This window comes from Diabrotica virgifera, chromosome 4, assembly GCF_917563875.1.
Source record: "Diabrotica virgifera virgifera chromosome 4, PGI_DIABVI_V3a".
In the NCBI taxonomy this organism is placed as follows: Eukaryota; Metazoa; Arthropoda; class Insecta; order Coleoptera; family Chrysomelidae; genus Diabrotica; species Diabrotica virgifera.
Window position 1 is genome coordinate 139,761,461 of NC_065446.1, and position 13,715 is coordinate 139,775,175.

Genomic DNA, 13,715 nt, shown 5'->3' on the forward strand with positions numbered 1-13,715 from the left:
ATAGACTCGTCTATATAGTGGGCACCTAAATATTTGAAGAAAAACATTATATTTGCGTAAATAGTTCTGTATGCAGTCAAATATTACATTGCTGTAGATTTGTTAGTGATATTCCTACACATTTTTAATGTAACATCCCTACTCTGAGTATTGGGAACTAATCTTTGTTGGAATTTTACCGTGCTGGACAGGCGGGTAGTGAGATGCAACCTGATAGATCTCACTCGGCCTTCTTACCTCCGACTATTCGTTGGCTTGCAAATTTTAGAAGCTATAAATGGTGTAATCAGAAGATTAGTTCTGATAAAGTCTTTTTTTAATATTGTTAATATTAGAAGTAAAACTTTAGTTCGTCATAAACATTTTATGTCATTGGTAGATTAGGACATTGTATAGTGAAATTTGATTTTATATTTATTTATTTTTAAATTAAAATATTTTAAATATTAATATTCTCGCAAATATTTGTACAAATATTGATGGTTTTATAAATATAAATATTTTGACAGCTGTCAGATTTAACTAAAATGTCATGTAATGATTTGCGACATTCTTAAAATCCTATTTGACGTCAAACTTAACCCTTAACGACGCCGACGCACTGAAAAAAGGGTTTGGGATCCACTGTATGTGCCGAGCACTAGGGGGTAGTTGCGTTGTTATTGAAATACGTACCATTTTAGACCTTGTTTCAGATAAATGATGACGCAACTGTAAATAGGATTAAAAATGAAGGGCTAAATTAAGATAATGAAATTCGGACCAATAGGGATGAAAATAAAACCCATTGCTGTAAGAATAAACGACCTACTAAATATTTAATAAATAGCTTTCTGCAGTTACGCCATTCTTCTTCCGGACATGCGATATTATGTTCAAGTGTGAGATCATTTATATTTACAACTGTTATTTGTATAAAGAAATTCACTTTTTGGGTATAAATTCAATAGTAAATAACTAATATTTACATCTTAAATCAGGACATAAAGTATATCCATTACCTATATTTACATAAAGAAATTCTTAAAAATCCATGAGGAAAAAGTTTTCCTGTAGTTGGCTGTATATGTACTATATATTACAAAAAACGACTAAAATCCTTTATAAAAGGTATATTTGTTAAAATCCCTAAAAAGGGCTACATCACAGAATTAGTTTTCGATCGGATGACCGATCATCATCAGTACTGACCTAAAATGCGTATAACCTGATAAGATAATGCAAAGTTTTTAAATTTTGACTACGGTTTTAAGAAAAGTTATAGGTTATACTCACGTGATTATAACATGCTGAACACCAAAATACAAAAATATATATGGGTAAAAACCCTTTAAAATTGATCCGTCATGGAAACATAGATACAATTCGTGAACTTAAACATGGATGTACAAAATATCCCATGTATTGTGCTCGAGGAACTATTTGAGCCCAAAATTGACTTTTCACATGTTGACTAGATGATGGCAAGTGGCGAATCATAACGGAAATCCTGAACGATGACATGACAGAAATGACGGTTCCACAGAAAGGAAAAATTTACCTGTTAGTTATGTAGACTTTGGTATAAAGCTTGTTAAAATTGAGAACAGTAACGACAATCATTCCACTGTGATAAATAATCAATTAAAATAAAATTAAACTTGATGTTATAGTTATGAAAATGCAGTCAAGTATGTTGTCAATGAAGGAGGTAGACAAACCACATTACATATAAAATCGATAACTGTGAAATCGATAATAAATCCTCTTGTGATCAGACCTAGAATTTAGAAAAGCATTTTATGTTGATTTAAAGTTATCGAATTTATTTAAATAGTTGGTAGTTGTTGGAATTTGTGTGAGTTCAAGAAAAGATCACAGTAGGGGTGATAGAAGTGTAAAAATATCTTAAATAATCTAGGGGGATATATCATTAAAACAAGCTCAGACTTAGGCGATTAATTCCTAACGACCCCGCTAAAGAAATTCTTGTTATACAAAAATTCATTAGAAAACTTAATTTTGGTAGTAAAAGATTCCAAAATTTATTTTGTATCAGAAAATGCTTATATTCTGACCTGTTTATGTATTTAAATTCTGTATATTATATTAAAATTTTATATAAATTCCATCATTTCCATATTTACATACAGAAATCCTAATTCTAATACAAAAATTCAGCAGAACGAAAACTCTAATATAAATAATAATAAACGAAAGTTTATTTTATATTAGAAAATGTTTTAGTCTAAGAGCTAGTGAAACCTCCGACTAACGGTCTTCCTGTAAGGCTAGAAATTTGTATAGTGATAATTCATAGCACACCAAGGCTAAAAACCATGACCTGGCAGGCATCAACCCTACACGTGTATCTACCAGGTGAATCGAAAAGTGCATAGTTTAGGGGAAAAATAATCTTTCTCCTGTAAGGTTTAAATTTAAGTATGTGTTTGAGTAAGTCATTTAGAAGAAATGTGTACAATGCCAGGCGATTCTGAACAGCATAAGACCTTGCCAGGCGAGGGGAAAGATTAGGGGTTTTTCCTAAAGTTATTTTTTTTGCATCGAACAAAGTTTTTTTTAGGTTTTTTTTGAATCATTCCAAACAGAAAAGGTCTTTAGTGATTTTTCTCTTAGGTTAATAGTTTTTGTTCTTTAACCGATTAAAAATTTTGAAAATTGCGAAATCGACCATTTTTAACCCTAAATCGGACATTTAACTAAAAATTTCAATGTTGCCAAGGTAGGTATATATTCTTTAAACATTGATTGATGAAATCCCGAAGAGTTTTTTGCAATACAATATCGAAAACCCCTTTGTTTTTTAATTGCTAATCAAGCGGGCGCGACACTGTAGTATAAGTGAGAACGTTTGAGTTTGCATAAATTCATTATCTCGAGAATGGGCAAATTTGAAGAGAAATCCTCAGACAGGTCGATTTTTATTCTTAAATTAGGACTTTTTGGCATATATTATAGTACTAGTGACGTCATCCGTCTGGGCGTGGGACGTAATCGATGATTTTTTTAAATGAGAGTAGGGGTTGTGTGATAAAGGTTATTTAATTCTCTATTCAGTAATATAAACATTAACAACATTTTTTATACAGGGTGTACAAAAAACATTTTTATTAAATTAATTTAGACAAAAAGAAGAAAAAAAATTTTTGTACACCCTGTATAAATAATTATGTTCATGTTTATATTACTGAATAGAGAATTAAATAGCCTTTCAAATGAGCCATCACACGACCTCTAGGTACTCTCATTTAAAAAAAATCATCGATTACGCCATCACGCCCAGGTGGATGACGTCACTAGTATTATTTATATGCCAAAAAGTCCTAATTTAAAAATAAACATCGACCTGTCTGAGGATTTCTCTTCAAATTTGCCCATTCTCGAGATAATCAATTTATGCAAACTCAAACGTCCTCACTTATACTACAGTGTCGCGCCCGCTTGATTAGCAATTAAAAAACAAAGGGGTTCTCGATATTGCATTGCAAAAAACTCTTCGGGATTTCATCAATCAATGTTTCTAGAAGCACCAGAGCGGTCATTTTGACTGCTTTCTATTTTTGACCCTCTGTATTACTTATTCTTTGTTGTTTTAGAAAGTTGATAATTTAGAACTTTTCCTAGATCTACTTAAGGATTATAATTCCTCCTTTACAGGTACTTAGCGCAATTACTTTTTGAGATGTGTTAATATATACCTAGAAGTACCAGGGCGGTCATTTTGACTGCTTTCTATTTTTGACCCTTTGTATTACTTTTTATTCATAGTTATTCTAGAAACTTAAAAATTTAGGACTTTGCTACATCTACTTAAGGATTATAAGTTCTCTTTTGCAGGTAGGTAGTTAGTGTAATTACTTGTTGAAAATGTTGATGTCTAAAAAAATGCGATCCTTATTACGGAGTAGAAGTACCAGATCTGAGCGATGATCAACATATAAATTTTAACTTGCGTCGGTAATATGGATCTTATTTATAGAGAACTGTATATTTCGCTACACCTACAACTGGCTAAAATATATCTATCGGCGAACAGCTTTTTCCCACAAAGGCAAGATGTCACTTCACCCAGTGCATGGCGTATAAACCCGATACGTTTGGAATAAAATTCTGGCTTACAGCTAATGTCTAGTCCAAATGTTTATTGCACGGATTTCCTTACCTACGGAAAGATGAACAACGACCAGACAATCAACTTCTAGGGGAACATGTAATTAGCCGTCTAATGGGCCCATTTATGAATAAGGGAAGAAATGTCACGATGCATACATAAAAAGTATTACGAAAGAAGGCTACCAGCAATACTGGAACAATAAACAGAGCAAGAAAGGATATTCCTCCGTCAATAAAAAACGAAAAGATGGAATTATATACATCAAAAATTTTCATACACGAAGACTTGAGCTAATCAGGGAAACCAGGTGTACCAGAGAAAAATGATCAAAAATGTTCTAGCGCTGAATTCTCTATTCCTACTTCAGTTAGCAGAAGAATTGCGACAAGATCATCTGACTAAGGGCAGGACAATATCAACGGAAACAAAGAGATACAACACCTCAAACAAATAATAAACGTAGGCAGTGACAAAAGCTACAATATCTCGGCTATGTGATGCGGAACGAGAAGTATGGCATCCTATGACTCATAATGCAAGGAGGGGTAGATAGCAGAAGAAGCATCGAAAGAAGACGAATTTCATGGCTGACGTTTGGATGCAGCTCAAAACAACTATTCAGAGCTACTCTCTCAAAAATTAGAATAGCTATGATGATTGCCAACGTCCGTAGCAGAGATAGCACCTGAAGAAGAAGAAGTGGAAAACTGGGAACTAAAACTAAAATAAAACATGTGAAAGTCATATACCTATGTAAAAAATTTGTGTGTAGGTCTTGACAAGCAAAATTAAAAAATTTTGTTACTACATAAATTGTGCTTAAATAATTAAATAATTTATTTAAATTAACTAAATGTCTTTTGTTAGTAGGTATTAACTCAATATAGGTTTTTTTTTCAATTAAAAAACGATACGAAAACGACTAGCGATAGAAAATTCCAATACCCGTCATCTTGACCGCTCCGGTGCTTCTAGGTATGCAAAAATGTTGGTGCTTCTATAAATGTACGATTTAGGGTTAAAAAACTTATTACTTATATATTACCGCTTATACAACAAAAACTATTAACCTAAGAGAAAAATCACTAAAGACCTTTTCTGTTTGGAATGATTCAAAAAACCTAAAAAAAACTTTTTTCGATGCAAAAATAATAATTTTAGGAAAAATCCCTAATCTTTCCCCTCGCCTGGAAAGATTTTATGCTGTTCAGAATCGCCTGGCATTGTACACATTTCTTCTAAATTACTTACTCAAACACATACTTAAATTTAAACCTTACACGAGAAAGTTTATTTTTCCCCTAAACTAGGCACTTTTCGATTCACCTGGTAGATACACGTACAGGGCTGATGCCTGCCAGGTAATGGTTTTTAGCCTTGGTGTGCTATGAATTATCACTATACAAATTTCTAGCCTTATAGGAAGACCCTTAGTCAGAAGGTTCACTAGCTCTTAGACTATTTTGAGTCTGACCTTTTTTGTATATATAATCTTTATATATTAAAATATTAAATTAAATAACATAACATTTTTACAGGTGTCGCCTGTGTGGAAGGTTTACAGGGTGGTCCAGTACACATCGACTACAATTGCGTGCCGTCTGTAATCTACACTCATCCAGAAGTCGGTTGGGTTGGAAAGACCGAAGAAGATCTTAAAAACGAAGGTATTGCCTACAAAGTAGGCAAATTTCCGTTCATGGCTAATTCCAGAGCAAAAACAAATAACGACACAGATGGATTTGTTAAGGTAAACGAATTTTTCACTTTTTAAACACATTTCTGTAAGTTTCTTTATAATATTTTTGGAATGTTACAAAATGCAAATTGGTTCTGTAATAACTACTTATATTGTACGCAATAGTAATTAAATATGTACTCATACTGTATGGTACTAATAACAATTGTAGCGCTTATTGTATAAAGGGTAAAGTTCACAATACTTGGTTTTGAGAAACAAAACTAATTAGTTTAGAAACTTGAAGACCTATCAAATTTTGTTCTACATATGAACTGTAGAAATAATTTAGTAGATTATCATGTGATACAGCAAATTTGACTTTTTAAAACTATTAAGGCCAAAAGGACGATTTTAAGGGCTGGGACTTGTTCCCTTTATAAATTAAATGAATAAAAGACGAAATAATGCTGTTGCTCTACAGGCAGTAATTATTGATTTATGTATAAAAAACGTTTATTTTTACAAACAAGACTTAAATCTTACAGCCTATTACTTAAAAAACTAATCACTATGATATTCTTCATTGGTCCTCGGCCCGTCCTTAAATTGCTCAAAAAATTCTTTATGTTCTTTGGGAATGTAAGTCGAGACATACATAGGTATATATTAAGGTACATAAGCAGATTTCCTCCCAATATAACCATCTATATGTATATCAAAAAGGCGCCAACTTGTACAGTCGGAAAAATGAAAGAATACCCATGCGTCATCGATGATATGCATACGAATCAAATCAAAAATTTGTAGTCAAAACAAAGTCTAAACTAAATTAATACTGAAAATAAACGGATGTGACTTCTACTCCACCGTACGATTTTTCGCTACGTAAGAATGAGTCAAAAAATTTTTGTGGTGTTATTCTTTTTCTGATAATATATATTTATTTGTGATAAATGTTACTCTTACTACCGTAATTAATTATTTGATATAGATTAATAATACAAAAATAATGAGTAAGAAAATATAGTATTATGGCCAGTGGACGTAAATAGTAACAGGAATTTAAAAAATGTCGTTTATGTCAGCTGCATTAAGGGGAGGGTATGGTTTGAAATCAACAAATCAAGCACATTTTTGTGAATTTTTTTCGAAGCTATGGTACAATTATTTTATTTTTAAATTAAATAAGCATATTAAGTACAATTCAAAGAATATTTAGAAAAAAACTCAATCCAAAATATTGAAAAATAAGCCATTGGTGACAAATTTTGACAGGCAGCTCACAAAAAAATGGATTTTGCGGTGGACATCAGAACTCGACACTCGATCATACGAAACAAAAAATTCAAAAAGATTTAATTAGCTTATGAGTTTCACGAGGTCACAACGTCGAGTTTTCTTATTTTTAATGATTTTTGAATTTTTGGTGTCACTCAGAAATCAAAAAAATTAAAATTTTGGTAAAAATTTTGTGAAAATCAACAGATTTATTATTGTTGAACAAAAAATAAGCAAAAAAATAAAAATATCTCGACGTTGTTACCTCATGAAATGTCTAAAGAAAGTCTGTGCAAAATATCAGGTAGATCGGCAGAGTAGTTTTTCAGTTACAATGTCCACCGCATTTGAAAAAGCAGTTTTGAGAAAAATGCTTTTAAAGTTTTGACCAACTGCATCTTCATCTTCTTATTCGTCTGTCAAATCGTAAAGTGATGCACATTGGAATATGTTTTTTGAATTGAGGAGTAATCTGCAAAAGAGAAGGCGAACAGTTGTTTAACGTTTCTCACTACGCTCAAGCGTGCTGGCGCGAAGTCGCGGCAAAGCGAGTCGGAGGTAGGGATATTCAACACCCTGTATCTCTGGTAATTTTACACCGATTATTTTGAAGTTTTCAGAATGTATTCTTGAAAGTAGGCACTTTTATTTGAAATAATAAAAAAAATTAAATATTTCAAACCATACCCCCTCCTTAAGTGATTAAAATGCAAGTAAACTTAAATGAATTCAGATCATTAGGTATCCATATAATTTTCCAGACATTATCTGCAAATAAGTAAAAATATACTAATCTGTAATTTCATACACTATGATTGAAAAGTCAGAGTAATAATGTACACGTTTGGCGAACTCATAGACAGAAGTTAACCATATTGACAGATGATTACTTACAAATTTTATTGACTTATTTTAATTAAATAAATACTTACCAAACCAAAAATACAATATAATATCAAAATAGCTCTTAAAAGAACTGAATTTATTCAAGTAAATACGACTGATTATTAAAATTTATAAACTCTAGCGAACCTAACCCATTTTCACTGTCAAAGTGACAGAAATCGAATCAGTCAGATTATAGTTGACCAGCATGATTACTCGAATAGTAGTTTATACAATCATTATCTCTACTCATGTTGACTGTTTTTCTAAGAATGACATTAGAAGTACAGAAATAGTCAAGTGTGAGTTTAAATTTTCTACTAAATTAATATAACTTCTTCTTCTTCACGTGCCATATCAGAATTATCCGACGTTGGCGATCATCATTGCGAAGGCTTCTCGATCTTCTGCAATATGGAATAATTGTCCTGCATTTGATATCTGAGTCCATTCACGAATGTTTTTTAACCAAGAAACTTGTTTTCTTCCTACACCTCTACGGCCCTCTATTTTGCCTTTAAGCATCAGTTGTAATATTTTATATCGACTTCCCCTCACTATATGCCCCAGATAAGACATTTTTCGATGTTTATCCGTCTTTAGCAGTTCTCTATCTTTACCTTGAACAATAATTATTTATGTTGTAAATATTATTAAGTGTTGTCTACAAAGCAAAAACGTTATCCAAGACATACGCAGTTACATATTTATAATTGACAGAGTGAGACGGCGATACAATTATTGTTCGCCGTCTCACTCTGTCAGTTATAAATATGTAACTGCGTATGTCTTGATTAACGTTTTTGCTTAGTAGACAACACTTAATAATCTATCTCTCTCGTTTGTTATTTATAGAAAAAGGCAGCAAATCCAAAATATGTGCTTGATATGATCCTTCATGGGTATTCTTTCATTTTTTCGACTGTACATAGTCGTAAACCTTTTATAAGTACACACCTTCAGTCTTGTTCTGTTTGTCGATCAGGTTTTGTAATCCCTTAAACAAGAATTATTGTATACAGGTAACCAGTCCTGGACTGGTTCCCTTTATACACCCAACAAAAATTTTATCTTGCGATATTTCGCGTATGGTGAGAGATACAAATTACCCTTATAGACTCATTTATCCGTCGAGGTTAATTTAACAAAATGTATATCTTATTTAAAATTCATACTGAGGTGGACTTATTCCCTTTATACAATAAGCGATTCAGTTATAACCTTCTTCTTCTTCTTCAGGTGCCGTCCTCGTTCCGAAGTTTGGCTATCATCAAGGCTATGCGTATTTTTGATACCGTAGATCTAACCTAATAACCTAACCTATAATATAACCTAACCTATAATAATTGTCATGAAATGGAATAAAACAAAGATGATTTTTTTAAATTGATATGAAATTTGCTTTGTCTGAAAAGTTATAATTTAAAGTATTTAAAGCATTATAATTTAAATATGATTTCTGGAATATGACTGCCACTGCCAGCTCTGACGTAGTCTAATTTGGAGATCCAATTTTCGATGACTTTTCCAATATTTGTGGCCGTATATTGATAATATACGGCGCGAATGTTGTCCTCCAAGTGGTCCAATCGTTTCCCGGTTTATCGGCGTAGACTAGCGACTTCTCATATCCCTACAGAAAATAATCTAGCGGTGTTAAATCGCAAGATCTTGGAGGCCAATTTACAGGTCCGAAACATGAAATTATGCGGTTACTAAACGTTTCCTTCAATAAATCAATTGTGGCACGAGCTGTGTGACATGTTGCGCCACCTTGTTGAAATCACAGCTCTTGCACACCACGGCTATGCAATCGAGGATTGAAAAGTCAGTAATCATTGCTCTATAGCGGTCACCATTAACTGTAACGTTCTGGTCAGCAGCGTTTTTGAAGAAGTGCGAACCAATGATTCCATCAGCCCATATAGCATACCAAACAATCAGTTTTTCTGGATGGAATGGTGTCTCAACATACACTTGACGTAGCCATTCAACCAAAAGTAAACTTCATCGCTAAACAAAATTCGCTTATGAAAATCGGTATCAACGGCAATCTCGTTTTGGGCCCATTCACCGAATCTACGCCTACCGAGTTCACGTAGGGGTCTACGTTTTTCTAGGTGGTCGTGTAGCTTCAATGGACCGTGATAGTCGTGACGTCAAATCAATGTTGGCTACTCTGTAAAGATTTCCAAACAAAACAAAAATTTGTCAAAAATTCACACATAGTGTTTGGCAATTATTATTTTCGTTTTTATAATTGGAATATATTGCTTGTAGGATATTTAATTTTTACAAAATGATAATGTGTTGGGTACACGATTATAATCAATGCTCATAGTATATTTCCCACCATATTTCCAAATAGGACTGGCTAACCTTTAACTACACGCGCTGGCGTATTTTGTACGCCAGATATAAGAATTCTACTGCAAATAAATTTAAAAATTTAATTTTTGACCTTGTTTATCTCTCTAACCTATCACTGGAATGTGCTTTACAATTTGGTTTTAGTTTCGTTATAATCGGTGTTCTAGGAAGATCGTAATTTACATTTTATTATTTGTTGTTTCCGGTGGTGGACAATATACGCCACGAATATATTAATATAAATAGTAATATAAGTACATATTTCAATTGTTTTTTAGTCATTATGACACAAAATATATTTTTCTTTATAAACAATACTTTTTCTTCTGTAAAAAATCCCATTTAAAAAAATTTTTTATTAGTAATTTTATTTATCATGGAATCCAGCTACTCCATGATTCCAGTTATAAATCCCAATTGGCTTACTGAGAAGGAACTCCCAAGTATTCACTGATGCCGAATAAGGTTTATAACAAACAACTAAGTGTATTTTTTCAAAAAAAAATAAACAAATCCGCTGTTTTTACGTGTATTTTCTTGTGGCGTATAAAGTACGCCACGCGTGTAGTTATGTTATAATTTGATGCGCGGGTAGTTAAAGGTTAAGATCCTGAAGAAACACAGTAAGTACTATGTAGTGTGTAAATCCTTGATTTTGTGTAGGGAAATTTATAAAATTAAAAGCAATATAATTGTTTGCAGATGATTTCTAATGTTGTTCTAAAGCTATTTCCTTGTGGCATTTTTATAATTAACTATTTAAATGTTTATTTCCCATCTAAATAGTTAATGATGGTTTTTAAAACAAAATAAAATTAAAAATGGTTACATAAACCACGTGTATAATCAATTGGCAGTCGTCAAACGTTTGCTTTGTTTGGAAACCTTTTTGACGTTTTGACGTCACACTATCACGGTCCATTCTTAAGCGAGTTGGATTTTGTAAGCACACAAACCAAGATCTTTCCTAATTTTTCATAAAGTGGATGGGCACATATCCGACCTCTGTGCACGATGGCGAATATACTGATTCGGGTCTTCCTCTATGCTACATTGCTACTCCCTACAGCAGCAACAACTTCTTCTGTGCGCACTGTGGACGCGTATTATCATTTAGAGTAAACGTAAATTGCTTTGATGGACGATTGTGTTGACCATAAAATGGACATAGTGTGCGATAAGTATTTCGAACAAAAGCATATTTGGAAGCGTTGTTCAGGCGTCAGTCTATTTATGCTGAAATGTCAAACCAAACTAAATAAAATATAAATCACTTGACAGCTGTCAAAATGGTCGCCAGTTAAAAAAGTATTGCCAACTTATATTACCATATCCATAAAAAAACCATAGACATAGTAAGTGTTGTGATAATAGTATCACAACATAACAGTAGGGCTTTTCATTCACAGTCATTTGTTTCGAGTTCGAGCTTCTGTCATTTGTCGTATAATCCGTGTATATTAATATTATACACAGATTATACAACATATGACACAAGCTCGAAACAAATGGCAATGGATGAAAAGCCCTATGGGACGCACATAAAGAGCGTCCTAACGTAGAGAGAGAATGTATGACTATAGGTGCTGTTTCTAAATAAGATGTGAGACTGTTTACCTGTAATAAAAGGGGAGAGGGTCTCTAGAACTATGGTGCAAAAAGAGCTTTTACGAAGGATACTAAATAATTTATTGTAGAGAAAAACAAAAGTGGAAAACAACACACTAGAAAATAAAGGGAAAACAAAACAAGACATACAGTAAAACCTCCGTTAACCGAAATAATTGGGGGGAAGGCAGTTTCGGATAACAAAAATTTCGGTTAAAAATAACATTGTTTTTTGTATTCTTCTTGTATCAAATTATATAGTATTCTTGGTCAAAGTTGGTATTAAAAACACTATGAGGTGATTTCGTAATAGGTTTAATATTAATTACAATCTTTAGTTGTATGAAAGCAATGTTGACAAATTAACATCAAATTGTTTCCGTTTTAGGATAAAAATTTCCTTTTATTGGTGAAATTATTGAAACTGTCAGCCGTTTCGGTTAAATGATGTTTCGGTTAACAGAGGTTTTACTGCATAAATAAACAAATAAATCAAACAAATGAGCATTCAGAGAAACAAAACTACTATAAAACTACTATATTACTTACTAGTGTAATGAATCTTTCAAAGTGTCTGTGTGTGCACACTATACTGTCTATGAACACATTCGCTGTTACCAAATTCCCGGCTGTGGAAGTACGGTAACATTGCAGTTGGTTGTATTGAAAAACTGCTACCAGAGAGCTACGAGCAACGGGGTGTTATTCGGAGGTCGACTGAAATGCCCCTAAAAAGGCGAGGTTGCCCTGGTACAGGGTGCCATGGAGGGGAGCGGGGTGGCACGTTTGGGTTGAAAGATAAAGTCTTGGAACATAATATGTCTTTTGAGGCACACACGTTACACACTAAACACTTTTGTCCTTATAGCTTTACATGGTTGGCAATTCAAAAATGGAGTTGATTAAAAATATTTTCAATCATTTTTACAATGTTCGAATAATTATTCGGACAATAAGGATGGAGATGTAACGCCAATATCAAGGACGTCATTGGTCAATATTCACTAGAGTGGTCTAACCATGTTTCTCTTTCACATGCGCGGGATCGCTTGGTAAAAAGAGGTAGATAGATCACCAATCAACTGCCCGCGCGTTATGCTATTTTGCTCAGTATACCTTGTTTATTCTTATTATGTCGTATTATATGAAAAAAAAACACCCTTTACAAAAACGCATAATTTGTTGTAGGTACTAGCTGACAAAGCTACCGATAGGATCCTAGGAACACACATCATCGGCCCCGGAGCTGGCGAACTCATCAATGAAGCCGTACTTGGTCAAGAATACGGAGCATCAAGTGAAGATATCGCCAGGGTGTGCCACGCTCATCCTACCTGCTCTGAGGCTTTGAGGGAAGCTAATTTGGCGGCTTATTGCGGAAAACCTATCAATTTCTAATTCGTAAATGCAATATCATCTCATCACACCTTTTTTTTAATTTTAACTTTATGTACATACCTCTTTTGTTAAGCGTCATAAATCTTAACTCTAAAATCATGTGAAATGTTAAAATATAGGTTATTTATTTGTATATTGTTGGTTTTATTATGATAGTCAAACCGTCAGATTTGACCTCGAAAAATCCTACGAACAATCTGAATTTTGCCGAGAATGTCAACAGTGACAAAAAATATGCAAAAAAAGTTTGCCACTCCTACCCAGCTTTACCTCTTAAAAATCGATTTACCGAGAATGTGTACGGTGTAGAGAAAATGTGCAAAAAACATGTTTCATAATTTTGCATAAAAATATGTATTGGTACTTTTTGTATCGGACGAA

General features: G+C 33.1%; 1 protein-coding gene across 1 annotated transcript in view; it reads left to right on the forward strand.

Annotated features, from left to right (window-relative positions):
- The window catches only part of LOC114341929 (dihydrolipoyl dehydrogenase, mitochondrial), a 155,117-nt gene extending 141,650 nt beyond the window's left edge, over positions 1 to 13,467 (forward strand). The window contains exons 8-9 of the mRNA XM_050648403.1: positions 5,653 to 5,864; positions 13,125 to 13,467. Of these exons, the coding sequence (XP_050504360.1) occupies positions 5,653 to 5,864; positions 13,125 to 13,334 (422 nt within the window). The 3' untranslated portion in view covers positions 13,335 to 13,467. The remainder of the gene's footprint in view (positions 1 to 5,652; positions 5,865 to 13,124) is intronic.
- Positions 13,468 to 13,715: the final 248 nt, after the last annotated feature.